We start from the raw sequence: 20,197 nt of genomic DNA, 5'->3' as shown, positions 1-20,197 counted from the left end.
AGTGAGACAGAATTACTGCCCGTACGTCCGTGTTTTGTGAAGCAAAATGAAACACCTTACAAAGGTGACATGCTACCGCTTTGTGCGACCAAGCTGCAAGAAGCCTCACCCCACGGCCAGTCGCACAGGGTTACACACCCACCCTCCGACCCACCACGGCAGGAGCCGTGCCATTCCCAGCCACACCACCACCCTTCCTCCTCCTCCCCACTGTCTCCCCCTGCCCACAGCAGCCCCCCGCCCGCCCGCCCGCCCCGCGGTACAGAGCCACTGCGGCACGAAAGAGCTGTTTTATTCCAATAAATACAAACGCACCGCTCTGTACAAATATACAAAAGCGCCCCGCGCGTCTTACAAAGGAGCCGCGAGGCTTGTTAAAAGGGCAGGGGGAGGGTGCGGGAGGAGGCTCGGCTCGCCCCCGGCGCCGGTCCCGCTGCTTTGTCCCTGGCCCGGGGGCTCAGAGGGCGCCGAGGTGCGGCAGGCTGTCCAGCCGGTCCCCGCGGTCGCGGCCGGCCGCGCTCTCCACGCCGCGCAGCCACTCGGTGCATTTCCGCACCAGCCCCTCGTCCAGCGCCGCCGCCCCCTCGTCGTCCTCCTCGTACTCCTCGTCGTCGTAGCGGTGCCGCTCGTTCAGCAGGGAGATCTTCAGCAGGGCCCGCAGCTCGCTGCCACCGCCGCCCCCCGCCCGCGCCCCGCGCCGCGCCGCGCCCGCTGCCCCCCGGCCGCCGGGGGCGGCGGCTCCGGGCTGCCCCCGCTGCCGCTCCAGCCCGCGGCGCTGCAGCACCCGCACGGCCTCGGGGGGCAGGCTCAGCGACAGCCGCAGCGCCGCCGCCCCGCCGGGGCTCTTCTCGCAGGGCCGCCCGCCGGCACCCGCCGCCCCCGGCCGTGGCTGGGGCTGGAGCTGGGGCTGGAGCCGCGCCCCCCGCTCCCGCTCCGCCGCCGGCCGCCGCTCCGGGGGCGCCCCCCGCGCCTTCTTCTCCTCCGCCGGCCTCGCCGCCGCCTTCCTGGCGCTTGGGGCCGCCGCCGGCTTCTTGGGCTGCGCCCTCACGGCCGCCGGGGAGGCGGCGGCGGCGGCGGCGGCGGCGGCGGGGCCGGGCCGGGCGGGCGGCAGGGACGCGGCGCGGCCGGGCGCTGCCTCCGGCTCCTCCCCGCGGGCCCAGGCGGCCCCGGTGAGAGCCGCGGCCCGCCCCGCCCGCGGGCAGGGCCCCGCTGCGCGCCGCGGCTGCAGCCCCATGGCCCCGGCAGCGGCGCGGCTCTGGGCTCGGTGCGCGCCGCCGGCCGCCGCCCGGCCCCTCGGCAACCCGCCCCCGGCCCGCCCCGCCCCGGGCACACCCCTGCCGCCGCCCCGCCGCTGGGAAGGGCCCGGCCGCCCCCCGCGGAGGGCGCACGGCGAGACCGAGCCCCGCTCACGGGCACCGCGCACCCACCCGTGTGCGAGCCCTGGGCACAGGCACGGCGGCGAACAAAGGGAGGAGGGAGCGCGGCTGGGGGAGCGCTGCTGAGTGAGGCAGAGCGTTAGGGGGGGCTGGTAAGGGAGCAGAGGATGAACGACACCGCCACGGTGCCAATAAAAGCACAACAGTGCGCGGATCTCGCTTAATTCCTGATTCCCTTCTGTTGTGGCAGCGCAATACAAACCGCTAAGCTTTACAATGAAGTGGCAGCTTTATTTACCAGAGTGCATAAATGAGATCTGCATGACTGACACAGTGCTAATTAAAGATCGCAGCAATTATGATCCTGCACAGGAACTGGTAGGTGATGGGCAACAAACCCCACTGCAACCTGTGAAGGACAGCCCTTTCCACAACAGCATCTGTCATGCCCTAGGCACAGCCTAGCTCAGGTTCAGGGCAAGCTGCAAGCCCAAAGCAGCAGCAGCAGCACCCAGGGTCCACCAACAACCACAGCTGATAAGGGGCACCACTGGACAGGCGCTGCTCTCTGCCCCACCACCAGTCTGGCTGCCCAGCCCCTCTACCAGCAGCAGGGAAGATGCCACTGGCACTAACCCGTTAAGGTGGGGCTTAGCTGGCAGCTTAACTGCAAAATTCTGCTGTCATCTTTTATACAGCTTCCCAGAAGTTATTTTGTACGACATAGACCAAGATTTGACAGGAATGCACTGCAATTCATCTATTTTGTCTAAGCCCTGAATACTAAGTGGCAGTTCTTCCCCCTCTTCTTGACACTGCAGCTCACATCTTTTCAAATCCCTTCTGTATTTGTGGAATTTAAGTCAGAACAAGTTGTTTGTCTAAATTCGAACACAAAGAAGCTTTAAAGTAACTTCCACAAGTCTAACCAAATTTGTGTAGTCACCTATGTACTCCCCCACTTTTTATGTATTTTCATACTTATTCAACTGCAGTGGCTGAAGTTTTCAAGCCTCTATAGCTGATTCTTAAATAAAAAAAATAGTTTAAGCACCTGTAAAACTAATTTATTTCACAAAGCATTCATACATTATCCTTAAGTTTTAAGTAAAAAGTATTTAATTGGAAAGTAACAAAAATGTTTAAAACATAATTTTAATAAAATCAATTAGCTTTTAACAGAACTTTCACATACTTTCATTAAGCTTTTTCCATAAAGCACAAGTATAGACATTTCAAAGCAGCAGTTAATTATAACTTACCAGATCTTTACAATGTTTATAAAACTCTGTCTTTGGAAAAACATACCATGAATAACATATAAACATAAATGGCACATTACAAGTTTTAGACAGAACAGTAAATGAAAACTTTATGCACATTACCCAGATTCTGGAGGCCTGCCTACACTGGGGAACACTCCATGTTACTAGATGCAAGGGAGTTTTAACAATCTTAACAAAAGTTTTAACTGATCTTAACAAAGAAGTATTTCAATGTACTTTTTTTTTTTTTTTGGTTAAAAAGCCTAAAGGCTCCAGGGTAAACATATAGCTTCACCTGATTTATTTTAAAAGCTGTTTCTAGTAAAAATCACTTAATCCCCCAAAGGCAAAAGGAAAGGAAAATACTAAATTATTACTGGGTTTTTCAGGAGTGGAGAAGTATAGTTCTCCAAGTAAAGTTCACAGAGGAGTCGGAGTTGCTTTCAAAGTATACAGTGGTTCTTGTTTTCAACTTATGCTAGACAGGACGTGAAGCATTTAATCACAGCATCCCTTTAAAAAGAAAAAAAAAAGGGGGGAGGTTGGTTAAGCTATTTGTAGTTTCACTCATATATATATATCAACCATTACATGTTTAAAATTAAGAATACTACACAAATTTAAGACAAAAAGCAATAGTTTGTCAAACGCAGGCTCTTACTGGCCATCATATGTTGAATGCACATCACCCCCTAAAGCAAAGGCTCAAGCCCCTCAGATCTGCCCTTATTTTTGCACTCAGACACATGCTACAACACAGACCACGTTGTTAATTGTTCTCAGGCATGCTGGGTGGCTTAGCAAGGGTCAGGGCCCTACTTCTCAAGGGCTGGCCAGCACAGGCAGGGCTGAGGAGCGTGCCAGATCCGGACAATCACCAAAGCACAGGTGCTTTGAGTCCAAGCCACTTCTGAGTTGCATACAATTGAGCTAAAAAAAAAGGCACAGCCTGAAGGGTTTAAAGTGACAACCCTAACACTGCAGGATAAAGAGCAGGCTCAGCCCAGAAGTTTGAAATATCTTGAAGGGTCTATTTCTTTAACCAATAATTAATAAACTCTCTTTCGACTGAACTATTTATTCTCTTTATTCTTCTTTATTTTTCATTTCCTTAAAAAAATGCATCAACTTATTAAGGAGCAGAAGTTATTCTGTTGTCAATCAATTTGAAAGAAAAATGCTCTCATAACTGCTTTTTTTTTTTTTTGTCATGTCAGCAAAATAGCCAGCATTAACTGGAAAAAAAAAAACATAAGTAAATTGGTGCTAAGAGTAAAACATTAACGAATTTAAATCAAGTAAGAATAACTTGGCTGAAATCAAGATAGATAGATACTTTAAACAAAATACATAATCCTGTTCTCTAGCACCTGACAAGGCTTAAATAGCTATCTTCATATGAAAGGCAGCCTATTCAGGAAGTTTATGATGGCACTCCACGTACGTAAATAAGTTCATAGCCCTTAAAGACATTACTGTATTACTGAAAGCAGCCTGTGGAAAATTCAGTTCTTCAGTGCCCCATAAAACATAATAGCCAAAATAAAAACAAAAAAAACCCTCAAGTGATGCATATAACCTAATTGTTTTCAGAGCTCTGAGTACTGCAGGTAGAGAAGAAAAAGGCTTTTAACCAAATTCTCAGATGCATAGGCTATCTTTAAGACCTGAAAATCAACTATGGCATCAATGCATTTAAACAAAATGCAAGAATTTAAATAAAATAATTTTTTTTTAAGAAGAAAAGCATGACGACATTTAAAAGAAAGTTACCATGTACTTTACTTGTATCTGAAGTTTGTACCAATTGTTACTTCTAGTTCACCTACATCATTTTCTAAAATTAAAACCAGGAATGTTGTGTTTCCACATTCTGAATTTAAGGGCTTTCTTCCCTCTATAACAAAGATTATTGTTTAAAGTTTTTGTTAAAATAGAATTATTCACTCACCTTGCAAAAGGAATATATGACAGACTATACCTGAGGAAAAAAAAAAAAAGAACAAAACACATATTTGACAGAGTTCTCGTGTCCTTCAGACAGCCCACCTACTGCACTTTAGTGCAGCACCAATAAAAGCACTCTTCTACTGAAACTTTAAACAAGATTACCTACTCAATTCAACGCTTGCTATTAAAAAAAAGACAACAGAATTGGACAAGAACTAAACATACTGACAAGGGCTTACTGGCATACTTTTTCCTTAATTTCTCATATAGTTCATGATTTTCCTCTCACAAATTCAACTTAAAAAAAAAAAAAAAAACAACACAGAAGCAGATTTTTTTTTTAATCACCATTGAATTCAAAAGGAATGGAGATTTCTGGGCAAAATTGTATCCTTCAAGACAAGAGAGGCTACTTTTTCCAGTATACATTACGACATTTCCAGTATACATTACAATGCAAATACACATTTGTGTAACTATACAGATGTACACTGTGGTAAGAATAACATGCCATGGTTTTGACACTCAAACAGCTGACATCGTCATCCTTTGAAACTTGCTTCTCACAAACACAGCCGTGGGCTATGTTTTGTCCTCATCCCCACCAAGCTCTGAGACACTTAAATGAGAAGCTGTCTGCTGTAAACAGGTAAAACACAGAAGACTGCTAACTAATGCTGCCTAGTAGCAAATATTAATCTGGGCCCAGCAAAACACCAAATAGTCCCTGTCCTGAACAAACACAGTTATTTGTGCTCAGATTTAAGTTCTGTATAAACACTATGTATTCAGGGCAAGTTCAAACAAGAACTGTGGTCAGCTGGGATCGGCTAACTTTTAGTAGTAAGTAATTCAGCCGGGACAAGGAGACCAAGTAGGTACAGTTACATCTCCATGGAGAAGGCAATAACTTCAGAAAATTCTGCCAGGCTTGCAGGCATTCATCGAACTGTGCCCACATATTTCCAGGCCTAGCCCCTGAAAGTACCTCTATGGCCATCACACCATCACAGTACCTGCTGCACTGAATTTACCCTCTCACACCCACTCACTGAATGTTCTCAGGGACAGGACAAACCCTATAAAAATGTGATTTATATTCTTCCACTTAAAAAATGAAGATTTAGTTAGAATTCAAAAAAGAGGGAGTAATTGTAAGCAGGGCATATGAATACACAGGTACTTTTCCACCAGAGAAAAGGCACGACAATTTTTGCCTACATTTTCCATTCGTAATGCCTCAAGCATCCACACACTGCAGAATGTATTTGAAATTCCTATTTTTACAAAAAGACTGCATATAGATTTTGCTGAAGTTACACAACCCAGCTTCAAAAAATGTGTGGATGAGCATTTACATTATACCAAGTGTGTGTGTACATACATACAGGTTTATAAACATGCAGGTGTAGGGACAGAGAGAAGAAATCAAAATGAATCTTACCAGGTCATTGCCAAGAACTGCAATATGCAGAATAACAATGCCAAACCTTTTTTGTTCCACTATATCAGAAATAGAACAAATATTGCAAATTAGTTCATTTCTCATAAGTCTATACTGCGGACAAGTACAATAGCCTAGTAGCCAAAATTTTAGTTAAGTGACGATGTTTAAGATCTCATCTTAGCTTAATTAACTCCTCCTTCCCATTCTAACAACTCTTTCTACTCTCATTTATCACTTCATCAGCACTGTGCTACGAACGTAGTCTCTAGCTTTAAAAATACTTAAAAGCATCAATGCTAACACTTTCATTTTCATTCATACTACAATTCTGCAAACACAGAGTACAGCATTCACTTCTACATAATACGTTAACTATCCCATTTTTCAAAACGATCACCCGAAGCTATTTGCTCTGCCTCTCAGAACATTAAACTGATTAAGACGAATAAAGGAAGAATCTGTGGTTTCTAAAGACTGCTACACATTTTTTGACAGAAGTATATAAAATGTTTTAAGTTGCTTTTCTCAGTTCTTAGGCCAGCGGTCTGCAAATTAAACTGGATACTCTAGATTTTGCACTCTTATCCACATCACATGCAAGTGGAAAGACGCATTTGTTTTGTAATCATCAGGGTCATCACTCATCACTCCACCCAAACTCAACTGCAGCTGGAAATCGAAATCACAAACACAAGCTCATCTTTCCTCAACCACTGAGCTGAATTTTAAAGCCATAATACAATCAATAAGATAACAGTTAGATTGTTCTTTAGGGGAACAAAGTATTCTCACTTACCCAGAATACAGCACACAGAGTCAATAATAGGCAAAGCTGGAGGGAGACAAGACAAGAAAAGAATGAATATTCAAATACACACCAAGCACATACAGTCACATACAGTACTGCTTTCATGTTTTCAGTGGATAATCAGCATTTTCAAGAATTGACTCATGAAGCAAGTAGAGCCAAAGACTGCCACACAGTGACTACACCTTGAAGTTCATACAAGTCAGTGTTTTCCATGAACACAGTGCCCCATGGCCAGAAGTACTGAGACTCATCTTAGAAGAAAGGGGAGGCAGGAACTGAGATCAGAAACCAAAAGCAATATAACCAGAAAGTAGTGTAGTCGTGTGTCAGGACTATAAAGTGGTGAGCTCAGATGATAAAGCGTGTTCAAAAGCACTCAAGGAGCCTGGGAATCACTATTCTATTAATTTGGTGCACAGTATTCTTCTGAATCCACTGTTCATAGTATCAGTTTCTGACATGACAGATAGGTGCATCACAACCAACAATCCATTACTAAGCATCCATTCTTAAATATGATATTTGGCAAACACAGGCTCTGCTGCTTCTGCCAATTATTGCTATTATTATTTTAAATCTTCTGACAACAAAGAAGAAAAGGCCACCAGGGATCAGCTGCCTCATACACAGTGAAAAAGCTCACGAGGATTTTTTCAAGCTACTCATGCAGCTCCTTTTTAATCGTTTTTAGCTGGTAGTTTGTACTTAGAATTATAAATGTAATCTCTCAGGTTTTTAAAGAAACAATACTATTTTTCCTAGGGGGTGGGGTTTTTTTCCTCCTGGAAGACGAAATGATGCTCAAGGAAGTAGAGAAGCGAAGAACCTCACAACGTTGAGCTGCAAAGTTGAACATGTGGTTTCCTGGACTTTGAGGGGAGAAATTATTTTTTTGAATTGCTTTGAAAGTGTTGAACCACTAAGCTAGCTATACCAACTGAGTTACAGCCAACAAACAAATGTCCAGCTACACTTGGTGACCACTGGCTTCTCAAAGTAGCTGAAAAGTCTATCTCTAGCCTTGCTCTTGAACAAATTATTCTAGAAAACAAGTTAAAAGTAATCAACCTAACAGTAGTATTTAATAAGAAGTATTTAGTAATGAACAGTTTACTCCAAATTATTAAAAGTTTCAAACTCAACAACAAACAAGGTCATAGAAAGGAGTGAAATGATCTTTGATATAAAGGGCTAATCAGCTTGACTATAATTACTCAGTACAAACAAAATGCAGATTTAGAAATATCCCGCCTTTTGCAAAGCCTCAAAAATTTTAGCAAAAGCAGCTAGAAAGAGAAGTATATTTACCAGCATTACAATTGTAGCTACTAATCTTTTTGGCTCAAACATAGTCTTCAGTTGCTTCAGTGGCCCCATCAGAAAACACGTACTAACGGGAGGGAAGGAAACAAAGAAATGGTAAACCACAATCAAATAAATCTTTGCAAAAGACAACAGGTATTTAATCAGTTTTCCAACAGTTAGATGACCACAAAAGTTCAGAAAGGCATTTCATTGCTTATCAACAGATACCTCTTAGGATGAAAGGTGAATTAACTGGGAAATCCAGAACTTAGTTCTGGAAGTAGCTCACATCCTGGGCTATGAAATTCTTTCCAAACACATTACCACACGTAGCAGAGGGTCGTTAATTTGGACTTGATTTTGAAATTGTTTTAAGAACAGATTTGACAAAAGAATGCACAGAATTTAAAGACAAACTTCTGTAGAAAATTTGTTTAGCAGCATGTGAGTAGCTACGTTTAAGATTACAGAAAAGCTCTAAATCTTTGCCCAAACTCATTAAGAAGAGAAACCCTCCAGCCTTCTTCTCCGTGGTTAATTTGAAGAGGGAATGAAATCTATCACCAGCTCCAGGTTTATCTGTTCATCCAAAGAAATGCGATGTGAACCAACCATAGGAATAATGATCTGTCTACAAATATTGAGATGAGTCCCTTCCTTCTCTCTTGTTGAAGCCCCGCTGCTTTGCAGAAAATGTTTAATGAGAATGAGGATCTTGTCGCCTGGTGGTGGTCTGAATGCTTTACTACAGAATAAGACACCCAACCTTAACTTCTTTTCTAGTTAGTATTTATTTATATGAAGTGGAACAGTCAGTGAGCTCTCTGCCAAGATCAATCATAAGTCTGGTGAACTATGTATCTTTTAGGATAGAAATCTGGAGATATATCTCCGAAGAAGTAAATCGAACTATAATTTCCTACATCTAGATGTTACCCTGCTGTTAACTTTGTGAATACACCTCCCTTCTCTTCAACTTTTTTCTTGAAGTCACACAGATAGGCCAGACCTCAACATCTCATGTTAAATGAAAAAAAAAAATCTCAAATATGAAATATTTTAAATTCACTTCAATCCAAACCAACTTTTCTCAGTATTTCTCATCTTGGCTGCTGTGCCCCAAATTAAATTAAGATTAAATAAGAAACCTGAAAAACTAGAAGTAAGAATTAGTTCACCAGTGGAAGGATAAAGATGATGAAAATTTAGTGGAAAAAATGCAGGAGGCTCAAACATCCTAAGATAGGCAAGAAAAAAAAAAAAAACACATAAAAAGCTAAATGAATTGATGCTAGCCTGTTTAGCATTGAAGTATAGATATCACAAGAAGAACTTCTGCAGAGAAGTAAGAGAACCCAAAGGGTGCAGAAAGGCTGTAGGGAAAAGACACACAAAAAACAAACAAAAAACACCCAAAGGTCCTCCACTTTCATATGGTATTTCTCACACACAACACATTCTGTAGGAGACCTACCCATCAGCCCAGGGAAAAATCAAGTACGTATCATTGCTTTCATGGCTGTGGGTAGAAAATTACAGTAAAAACAGGCCAGAAAGGACTATTTACAAGGGGTGGTAGCTTCATTTTTGTTTGAAACGAAGTTTAAATCTCCTTGTCAAGCTGGGGTTTCCATTGTCATTTCCTAATATTCTCAGAGCGCACCTGCCTGCTGTTTGTATCTAACAGAATACCTGAAAGGGAAGGGGTCGTCTTTTTACTTCTTCAGTTAGAATCCAGACTAAAAGCATTTTCAGCGTTTTTCTAAAACAAGTACCAATCTGTAAAAGTTCTCCTCTTAGTTCACAGAGAATTAGACTTGATTAGTACAGAATTCCTAAAATGCTAATTTAATTTGAAACAGTGGAAACACAACACAAGGTTTAAAAAAAAGCAAAGAATGGAAGGGAGAGAAAGGGGAAGACTCAGTTTTGCCTAACTCCCAGTAATAACTTAGTACCTCAGAAAGACTTAAGATGTAAGAAGTGCAAGATTCAGCCAGCAATTTGTTATTCACGCTTCAGACAGGGGTTGTGCTATGTCTACAAAGCAATCACGTAAGACATTACTCCAGGGCAACAAGAAATGATTAGGTGATATTCTTTGATTTTTAGTAACTTCAAAATTGTAAGAAAGATTTTTACAATATGATGGAATATTAGTATTCCAATATCAAATTGGAAAACAATGTTGTTTATACATAACAAATATATAACACTTTAGAGTAAAACAAATGTAAATGTAGATGAAAAGGAGAACATTTTCCTATTAATAATAATTAAGAAATCATACCTGGCCAATGCAGAAATATTTCCCAGGGTATAAAACACTGCAAAAAGCTTGATTCCCTTTGGGAGCCATAGCAATCCTGTTCCCTATTAAAAAAGATTGGATTTTTATATGTTTGTAATTAGTTAACTCAATTTATTGAGATTTTATAGCCTAGAAGTTTATTTTTGGAGATTAACCATTTAACATATCCCAGCAGAGCATATTGTTCTCAAATTTGTATTAGACAATATTCAGCATGCCTCTGTTGCCACCTACTGGCAAAATAATGTATTGATTTAATATATTTTGCAATAATTTTTACAACCAAGCTATGTTTACTTATATTGTTCATAACAGTTATTTATACTGTTAACATTATTTTTATGGTATTTTCAGTTTTGTTAAGAAGCCCTGTTTTCAGTTTTGTTAAGGCAAGGCAATCTACCTGACAGTCTGCACAGAAACTGCAAGTGTTATCCGCACATGCTATTCAAAGAACATCTACATCAAAAGCCACGTTCTGTGAAGAATCAACATCCTGCTTCATAATGAGAAAGAACTTAAAGAGCACCATGCCCACAAAACCCACAGACTGGGTACTTCCCTCAGTGTTACTTTACCTGCATCTGACACTACATGCAGATAAAGAAGTGCTTTATACTGCAAGTTACCCATGTTTACCCATGTCAGATTTTGAAAGACACAATCAATTAATAAACTCTGCTTTTAACTGCAGACTTCAGCCTCCTGACAAGTTCAAGAACTGATTTTAGTCACCAAATCATTTGTCCAACAGGAGTACAAGTTTTTCAAGTATCGTCATGCTACAGCTGTCATCACCTACTGATCTGCATGACAGGTTATACTTGTAGTTTCTTCAGCTTTTTAAAAATCTTTCAAACTTCCCCTCCTTTTCGCCCTTTCATGAAAGAGTATAAAAATAAGATGAGAATATTTTAAAGAACAGCAAAACCCTCTTTCTACTGCACCATACATATCTAAGAAATATAGTACATTGTCAGTGTTCATGCCTTTTGGTAAGAAATTGTTACCCTACAATAAAAACACTCGTTGCTGTGAATGCAAGAAAGATGGCCCAAAATGTGATCTACAGACCAGCAGCCTGTGGCTGCTAGTTATATGTGGTAGTGTCCACACAATCACGTATATGAATATTAATGATATTATTCCCGAGAACATTAATAAAATACAGGGGGAAAAAAAAGCTTGACTTACGAGAATAGAACACACAACACCAGCAATAAAACATATGGCAAACCACTTGACTCGCGTACTAAAGCTGAGCGTTGAGGCATCAAGAACCTTAACAGGAAGAGAAAGAAAAAAATATTACAAAACCAGTTTCAAGCAGCCTTAAGAACATTTCTTCATTAAGTCCTTAATTTTAAACAAGTGTTTTTTTCAGCCAAAACTAATTATTTTACCTTGCTTAAACACAACTGCTTACATGTTAGTTATTTTCCAGTTTAAGAATTACATCAACAATTTGGAAACGTTCACAAAAAAGACAGAACCTGTGAAGGTACATGCTGGCACTCAAGCAACATTGCTCCACTTTCAAGCTGCACGTCCTTTCCCCAGGTAATTACAACTGAAAAATCTCATGACGGTACCAAAGCAGAACAAATGGACCTTCCAGCAGGTTGCTGATGAACACACCTATTCGTTCAGTGCTCTATGTTCCTGTCGGTGATACCACCATTTTCTGTTACCAGACAGAATCCACTGTCCATATTTCCACAAGTACCCGTTGCAAGCACTACAATTCCTTTTCAGTTACTGTTCCTTATAGGGTGAAGGTATGGGCAGATTAACACACCATGTCTCATCAGACAGCTAACTTGCCGAAAGGCATAATTTTGCTTCCTGCTTCTCCGGTGATTCCAGAACCTGTAGGGTCCCTTGATGAGCTGAGCTGAGCCAACCAACATTGCCTGAGAAGCCGGAAGAGAACTAGGGTTCCTTTCACTTTGATGACAGCCCCATGCTAGACTCATGAGCCAAACCAGCTCTGCAAGATGACAAAAAAGCAGCAGGGCTTCCTGACTGCAAGACAAGAGGCAGGGCCATAGGGCTGGCAGAACTACCCCTTTCATCAGAAGTTGACCTTGCCCACCCATGCTGTGAGATCAATGAATTCCACGTTACTCCAGGTGACTGAAGTTAACTATGGCCTCTATTCTAAACTGCTCCATTAAGAAAATTGTAGCTTCAGCTTACATAAACTGGCTGTAAATCTAACTCTCATTTTTGTTCAGATGACACAAGCAAACTTGTCTGCACTTGTCATCTGTTCTACAGATATTTTCAGTCAAACATTATTAATCAAATATACAACAGTTAGGGCTTCCTTAACCAATGAGTTTAATGCTTCTACTCTTCAGAAATTTCGCTTTCAGTAAACGAATGAATTAAATTTGTTTACTGCTTAGAACGATTTCACATCTGTATGAATACAGAACCTGTACTGAACTGAATCAAAAGGAGGCACAGACAAGCACACTGTTACGGCTGCAGTGAATGAGTCTTTGGACTTATGTCAACAGAGAATAATAGCCTGGACTACTTCCTACTTATAACCTTATTTAATCAAATCAAATACCTTCAGTATTTACTTAAGAAGAAAGATCAGAATACTAACAATGAACCTGTTACACTTGCACACTGACTGAGCAGACACACTGCTGCAATACAATATTGGTATGAATTTTTTCTTCTTTGTGTTCAACAGTCAAGACATTAGTTTCCAAAGGATGGAAGGTACAGCTTACCTTGTTTGTCCCAACTCTTTATCCTTACGTATGCATTAAAGAAACAGACAAAAACAATAACTGAAAGACGGTTAATGATTCAAAACCATTTTTGACAGTCATGTTCCTGAATGCCTCCATGGGTGAGAATTGCAGGAAGAGCTGGCAGTGCTCAGCTGAAGATGCACACTCAAAGCGCTCTTTGAAACATGTTTTTTAGTTACACCAATTCATGCAACTAACCACACTTCCACAAAAAGCAGTAAAAAACCTTTCCCTTCCTGCTCTGAAGCAAAGTCAGGACGTGCTGATACGATCAGGACGTCCAGCACACACATTGCAGATTGCCTGGATAACAAGGAAAGCTGGAAGGCAAATAATGCCAAGTGTATGAAGCAAACTGTTGCCACTTAGTGCTATTCTATTTCTAATAGCACTACTTGGTGGTCTTGAAGCATCTGTTCCTTTACACGACTATCAGGAAATTACATTTTCCACGTACATTAAAAAAAAAAAATCAACTTAAACTCGTAACAGTTATTTGGTCAAAAAGCCCACCATAAACAAACGAACCATACAAAGGCCAGGAAAAATATATTTAAAATATGATTTTAAAACTAGCTTAATACATTTTGTAGATTTAATTTTTAAAAGCTTGGATTGGCAATGTAGATGAATTGCAGGAAGATAAGCAGCAGCACAAGGGCTGCCACAGCACTGCAGCATAGCTTTCTCTGTAATAACAGAACTAAATAATTGAGTTGGCATTAAAAATGAAGCCTGGTCCTCCAACCATTCCTGACGTCATCACTTTTTATGTTATCAAGCTGAATGTCTTGGAATCATAGAGCTCCAGTTCCTCCAATGCATTTCCTCGGTTCCCGATACCTGCTACCTTCTGGGCTTAGTGGAAGCAACAGAGCTGGCTGCATTTCTACGATGCCAGTTTCACCCCACAGTAAAGCACCTTGCAGCAGAAGCTGAACAACAGGTACACAGCTAAAATACTTAAATCATTGTTTTCAGCTTGTGCAAAAATGCCAGGTTATGATCTGTAAAAAACAAGGAACTGACACAGTGCCTGTTCTACCCAATCTACTGCAAGAGCAGTAATTTCTAGAGGAGGGGCTGTGAGACACCCGGAAATAACAGCTACACATCTACGTGCAACAGAGACTGTAAACCAAACCTTAAAAAAAAAAAAACAAAAAACAATTAGGACTTCTTTTAATTGTCTGGCAAACTGCAGTGCTGATCCTAGACTTCAGATAACAAGAGCTGGCACCACACTCTACAATATTAGAAGAAACTTTTACTTAGAAGACTGACAAAATTGCCAGGTAAATTCTGCATCTGGGGAAAGATTCCTAAGTGAAGAGGCAGGAGCAAGGACACTCCTGTAAGACATACCACTTGCTGTATCTCTGGGCTGTTTGTTTCCAAATGGTAAGAAACACAACCAACCAAACAACAATAACAAACAACCAGAAACTGACAAATAACCCGCCCTCATTTTGCTAAGCTTTACCATCAAACTCCTGGGAAAGAAGCAAAGATTTTTGCTCACAGGAGACTCCAGAAGAATTAATTATTATATCAAAGAAGTGACGTGGGAAAATAACAGGAAACCTGAAGTGGAAACTGGAATCAGGAAGGCAGACTTCCTGAAACGTAAGGAACAGTCTTGCAACAGGCCAGTACACCATTTGCAAGTGACAGAAAGCAGTCTCTTTACTGGGCAGCAGACACTCAGTATGGACACGCAGTAAATCACATGAACGATAATCTGCAAGGCTGCCTTTGATCAAAAGCGTTTCTTCTGGTTTTGATCATCTGAGGCTCCACCCACATACTTAGAATCACAGAATCATAGAATCATAGAATATCCTGAGTTGGAAGGGACCCTTAAGGATCATCAAGTCCAACTCTTGACACCGCACAGGTCTACCCAAAAGTTCAGACCATGTGCCTAAGTGCACAGTCCAATCTCTTCTTAAATTCAGACAGGCTCGGTGCAGTGACCACTTCCCTGGGGAGCCTGTTCCAGTGTGCAACCACCCTCTCTGTGAAGAACCCCCTCCTGACGTCCAGCCTAAATTTCCCCTGCCTCAGCTTAACCCCGTTCCCGCGGGTCCTGTCACTAGTGTTAATGGAGAAAAGGTCTCCTGCCTCTTGACAACCCCTTACGAGGAAGTTGTAGACTGCGATGAGGTCTCCCCTCAGCCTCCTCTTCTCCAGGCTGAACAGGCCCAGTGACCTCAGCCGTTCCTCGTACGTCTTCCCCTCCAGGCCTTTCACCATCTTCGTAGCCCTCCTCTGGACACTTTCCAACAGTTTCATGTCCTTTTTATACTGTGGTGCCCAGAACTGCACACAGTACTCGAGGTGAGGCCGCACCAGCGCAGAGTAGAGCGGGACAATCACCTCCCTTGACCTACTAGCGATGCTGTGCTTGATGCACCCCAGGACACGGTTGGCCCTCCTGGCTGCCAGGGCACACTGCTGGCTCATATTCAACTTGCTGTCTACCACGACCCCCAGATCCCTCTCTTCTAGGCTGCTCTCCAGCGTCTCATCGCCCAGTCTGTACATGCAGCCAGGGTTTCCCCGTCCCAGGTGCAGGACCCGGCACTTGCTCTTATTGAACTTCATGCGGTTGGTGATCGCCCAGCTCTCCAACCTGTCCAGATCCCTCTGCAAGGCCTTTACGCCCTCATTTGAGTCCACAACTCCTCCAAGTTTGGTGTCATCAGCAAACTTGCTCAAAATACCCTCTATACTTGTGTGATCTTATAGAAGTCTTCTACATGGGCAGAAACAATAGGGTTTTCACTGATTTTAAGAAGGACTCTATTAGTTAAAAATTTCTTTCCTTGATAGGAAACTTATGAGTATGCAAGTAATGAAGAAAACCCAAATTCAAACAGATTTTTTTGCAGGATTGAATTCGTAATCAATGTTTCAAAAGTTTCAGAGATGCATTTTCATATTTCATTATATGCATTTTTATCAAAACCTTGAAGTAAAACCAGAAGTTTAAACACCTGGTCTACTCCTCCTTGCTCAACTCTTACTGAATGCCTTCAGTGTTGCCAATTGACAACCATCAGGAAACTCCAAGAAGCCAGAAAGCAAGCCACTCAAAAGTAGTGACTTCATACTATTTTGGTATTGATAAAAATAAATGGCAGCATGTTACATTGTCATCGCTACACTGGTACATTTACAATTTATTATAAGTTCCTTTTTTTGTAAGAATTATTTCTTCTTCCCCTGAGAATCATTGATCTAATTGCAGCAAGACAGGTCAGCTTTCTGAAGAGGCTGGAAAGTGCATAAAGACTTCGTTGACTCACCACACAGTCGCCTCACTACACACTTTTCCTCTATTTAACAAGAATTACTGCTGACCTCATGGTTATGGTTCTGCAAAGATCAAGAGTGAGCAGAGGACAGAGATACCTATGAACATGAAGCATATGATCGCTGTTAAACAACCAGCAGCTACTCCTCTGAGGGGGTCATTGTTTTTAACCAAACACGTGAGTCAGTTCTGGAAAGGTCATCTAAAACACTGAAACATTTCACACGCAAAATGCAGAACCTTGCATTTCCTTTCACAGTGTCACCTCGTTAAGTGTCCTTCTCTGCATGGCTGCATGTACTTTTTTGCTCTGTTACACACATCTTTAAAGCAGCCAATACCATCCAGCTGTAAAGCTGTAGCTTTGGAGAACTTCACATACAAATCCCCTCACTAAATACAAACCCAATTTCCAGTGCTCCAGAAATAGAGTTACTTTGAAAGAAACCTACAACAAATACCTCAGCTAGACACCTGAGTTTTCTCTTTTGTGGGTATTTAGTTACTTTAAAAAAAGACATTTCTGGTTCATCATCTCAGCATGAAGTCCCTTTGTGCTATGCCAAAAGGGCATTAAACTTACATTTTATTCTTCTATCATGTAATAGGTAGTTTTTAGATATGTATAGATTCTTGCTGTTTGAAGTCTTCCATAACTATAATGTGCAATAATCAAACCACGATATAGCTTAATTACTGGCCTTAATAAATGACATTCTTATCTCAGTTTCCTCCTTCTCTGGATATATCTCTCCAATTTAAAATGATTAAGCATTCAGACATTTATTGATGGATTGCTGCCTTGAAACAAACAGCACAGTATCCAGTAAAGAACTCCAAGCCACCATTTGTGTCTCATGTAAAATGTGCCTGGAGACAGTAGATTAAATAATTTTCTTGGAATTCAACTAACGCTAATAGGAATAAGCATTCGACAATCTTGAGTTCTTGACTGGGGTGAAGCACCCCAAACACTGGAAGCTAGCTGAGGTGTGAGAGGACACAGATGCTGCGGTGCTTCCAGAATCACACCAGGTCTAGAACCACTTCGGTGCCTGCCTCATTGTAACAAAAAGGCAAAGCTCGTGAGCCTCATGGGCCAGCATCAGCTTTGCACAAAGACAGCTGAAGCATGCCAGCATCAAGCTGCTTGAACTAGCGTTATACTATAGACACCAGCTGTGCTAGTTCACTAAAACCCAGACCCAGGCTACCCCACATTCCAGCTTCCTCCACCACGCTCCAGCACCCTGCAGCACACAGAGCCAAGGCCTTCCATACCTTAGAATCATTAAGGTTGGAAAGGACCTTCGAGTTCATCTGGCCCTACCACCAGTGTCACCACTAACCCATGTCCCCAAGCACCACGTCCAGCCTCTCCCTGAGCACCCCCAGGGACGGCGACTCCACCACCTCCCTGGGCAACCCGTCCCAGTGCCTGACTGCTCTTTCTGCGCAGAAATGTCTCCTCATTGCCAACCTGAACTTCCCCCGGCACAACTTGAGGCCATTCCCTCTGGTCCTGTCACTGGTTATCTGTGAGAAGAGGCCGGCCCCCAGCTCCCCACCCCTTCCCTTCAGGCAGCTGCAGAGAGCAATGAGGTCTGCCCTGAGCCCCGGCAGGCCCGGGAGTCACGGCCCGCACAGCGCGGGGAGCACAGCCCAGCCTCCCCGACCGCCTCCCCCGTGCCGGGCCGTGCCGTGCCGGTACCTGCGCCGTCAGCCCCTGCTCCTCGTCGTCCTGCCCGCTCAGCACCCGCCGCAGCTTCTCCATGGCGGGGCCGGCACCGGCAGCGGGAGCGCGACCCCTCCGCACCGCACGGCCCGCGGGCCCCACCGGAAGTGACGGCAGCCCCTCCCCTCCCTCCCTTCAGGCTCCGCCCCCGGCTGGGCGGCCGTTGGGCGCGAGGCGGGGCCGGCGCTGTGAGGGGGCTCGGGGCGGGCGGGGAGGCTGCGGGAGGGGGATGAGGGGTCCCGGGGGGGCTGTGCGGGACAGGAGCTTCCCCTCACCCGCTCCTCTCGGCTGCGGGCGTGTGTTCCTCCCCACGCAGCTCCCTGCTCCGAGGGAGGGGCTCTGTGTGGCGTTGTAACCGCATAGTGGGCTGTCACATCTCGGGAAGCCTTAAATTAAGACCAAACCAGGCAATGGGAGAAACAGCCGCAGACAGCGGTGTGTGGAAGTAGGCAAACGACAGCACCCATCAGGTGCCCCCGGAGGTGGTTGGTGAGACCTTTACGTACCGCATCCAGTGTGCTGCGTGATGGCTGCACGGTGCAGTTTGCTTCACTGCTGTTTGCTTGGGCAGAGGGATGGCAAAAATTACCGACAATTCACAGTTTCCTCTGATCCACAGAAATACTGTGTACTTGTGCTTCCATTGGCAATGGTGGCATGACAGCAAAAGTGTCAGAGCGTGGCAGTCTCTTCCCCCCCTTGTCTCAAGTGACACAACCCACAGCTGAAATCTTTGGTCTGCCCCCTAAAACCCAAACCATGCAAGTATTTGTCCCTCTGAGCCTTCCAGCCCCAGGAACCCAAGAGACTGCCCCCAGTTGACTGCTCAGGATCCCACATGTGATCTGCAACGAAGCTGTGTGTAGCCAGGGCATGTGACCTCTCTGTAGCTCCGAGCCCAATGTCACAAGCCTCCTCACACACCTTTTTTCTCCAGCTTGGTCCCTCCCCACCACTTCCCCATAGCTAGGCTCGAGTTGGACACTGCTCAACCTGGATGCTGTAGTGTTAATTGCAGGAATTCCTGATGTGTTGGGGAGCAGGCCAGAGAGCTATCTCTGGTGGTGGTTTCACAGAAGTCTTCTGTGTGGTTCATGTATGGGGATCTGTCATGTTGCCAGAGAGCATATTCTCTGGGCTCCTTTGTGGCAGCAGCAGGACTGATGCCATTATAAGATGTCCAAACAAACATTAGATCTCAGCTGATGACCTGTTCAAGACCTTCATAACTGAAGCACATCACCTATGCTACCTCCAAAGTGCAGATGTCAGTTTTCAAACACCACAGCCTTTATCTTCAAGGCTTTAATTTTCCTTTCTCTTATTAGATTTAACTAGATACAGCCAAAGAAAATAAACCTAAAATTTAGAGCAATTTTGTGGATTACTACAGTCCATTAAGACAGCCTGGCACTTTCAGGGGGCACTTCTTCCCATCTAAAGCAGCTCTTTCAGCAGGGGACAGGCTGCCTTCCACTCTCTGCTGACTGTAGAGGAAGCACAGATGACTTGGTTAGACCAGACACCTCACTTGGTCTGCTGAATTAGGGCAATGAACCTCACCATTACCTCTTTTAATTTAAATACAGACAGGACTAGACTTATCTACAATTTCTCATTACTTTTCCAAAAACATTGTGTGTAGTGAGCATGACAGGTCTGTTAACTTCAAGCACTGGGAGGAGATTAAGTCCAAAATGCCCCTCAACTGGTCCACAGAGCTGATGGCATCAAAGCATTGTCAATGATTTATTACTTACAAATGTGTCTTAATTTCAAAGCATATTTGAGAGCCAAAAAAGAAAACAGGGACTATGGGCATGTAGGCACTGGACAGAGAGCAGGCTGAAAGTGTGCTTTTGTTTCTGTGTGAACATGCAGTCTGTGCCACTGCACAGCAGAGA

The 20,197-nt window shown here is 43.6% G+C and overlaps 2 protein-coding genes across 2 annotated transcripts; both read right to left on the bottom strand.

Moving 5' to 3' along the window:
* Positions 1-306: 306 nt before the first annotated feature.
* On the bottom strand, positions 307-2,284 carry PRR18 (proline rich 18). Its single transcript, XM_082756430.1, has one exon. It carries the CDS (start codon positions 1,232-1,234, stop codon positions 458-460), a length of 777 nt encoding a protein of 258 aa, XP_082612556.1. The 5' UTR covers positions 1,235-2,284; the 3' UTR covers positions 307-457.
* A 176-nt stretch (positions 2,285-2,460) lies between these two features.
* On the bottom strand, positions 2,461-18,385 carry SFT2D1 (SFT2 domain containing 1). The gene is made up of 8 exons (XM_082756431.1): positions 18,270-18,385; positions 11,660-11,746; positions 10,445-10,527; positions 8,158-8,239; positions 6,835-6,870; positions 6,036-6,094; positions 4,593-4,622; positions 2,461-3,154 (listed from the first exon to the last, which is right to left on the bottom strand). The coding sequence occupies exons 1-8, from the start codon at positions 18,330-18,332 to the stop codon at positions 3,115-3,117; spliced, it is 480 nt and encodes a 159-aa protein (XP_082612557.1). The 5' UTR covers positions 18,333-18,385; the 3' UTR covers positions 2,461-3,114.
* Positions 18,386-20,197: the final 1,812 nt, after the last annotated feature.

The sequence above is a fragment of the Aythya marila genome, assembly GCF_965140915.1.
Source record: "Aythya marila genome assembly, chromosome: 3".
NCBI lineage: Eukaryota > Metazoa > Chordata > Aves > Anseriformes > Anatidae > Aythya > Aythya marila.
Note: the sequence above shows the minus strand (reverse complement) of the source record. Positions and strands in the feature narration are given on the sequence as shown.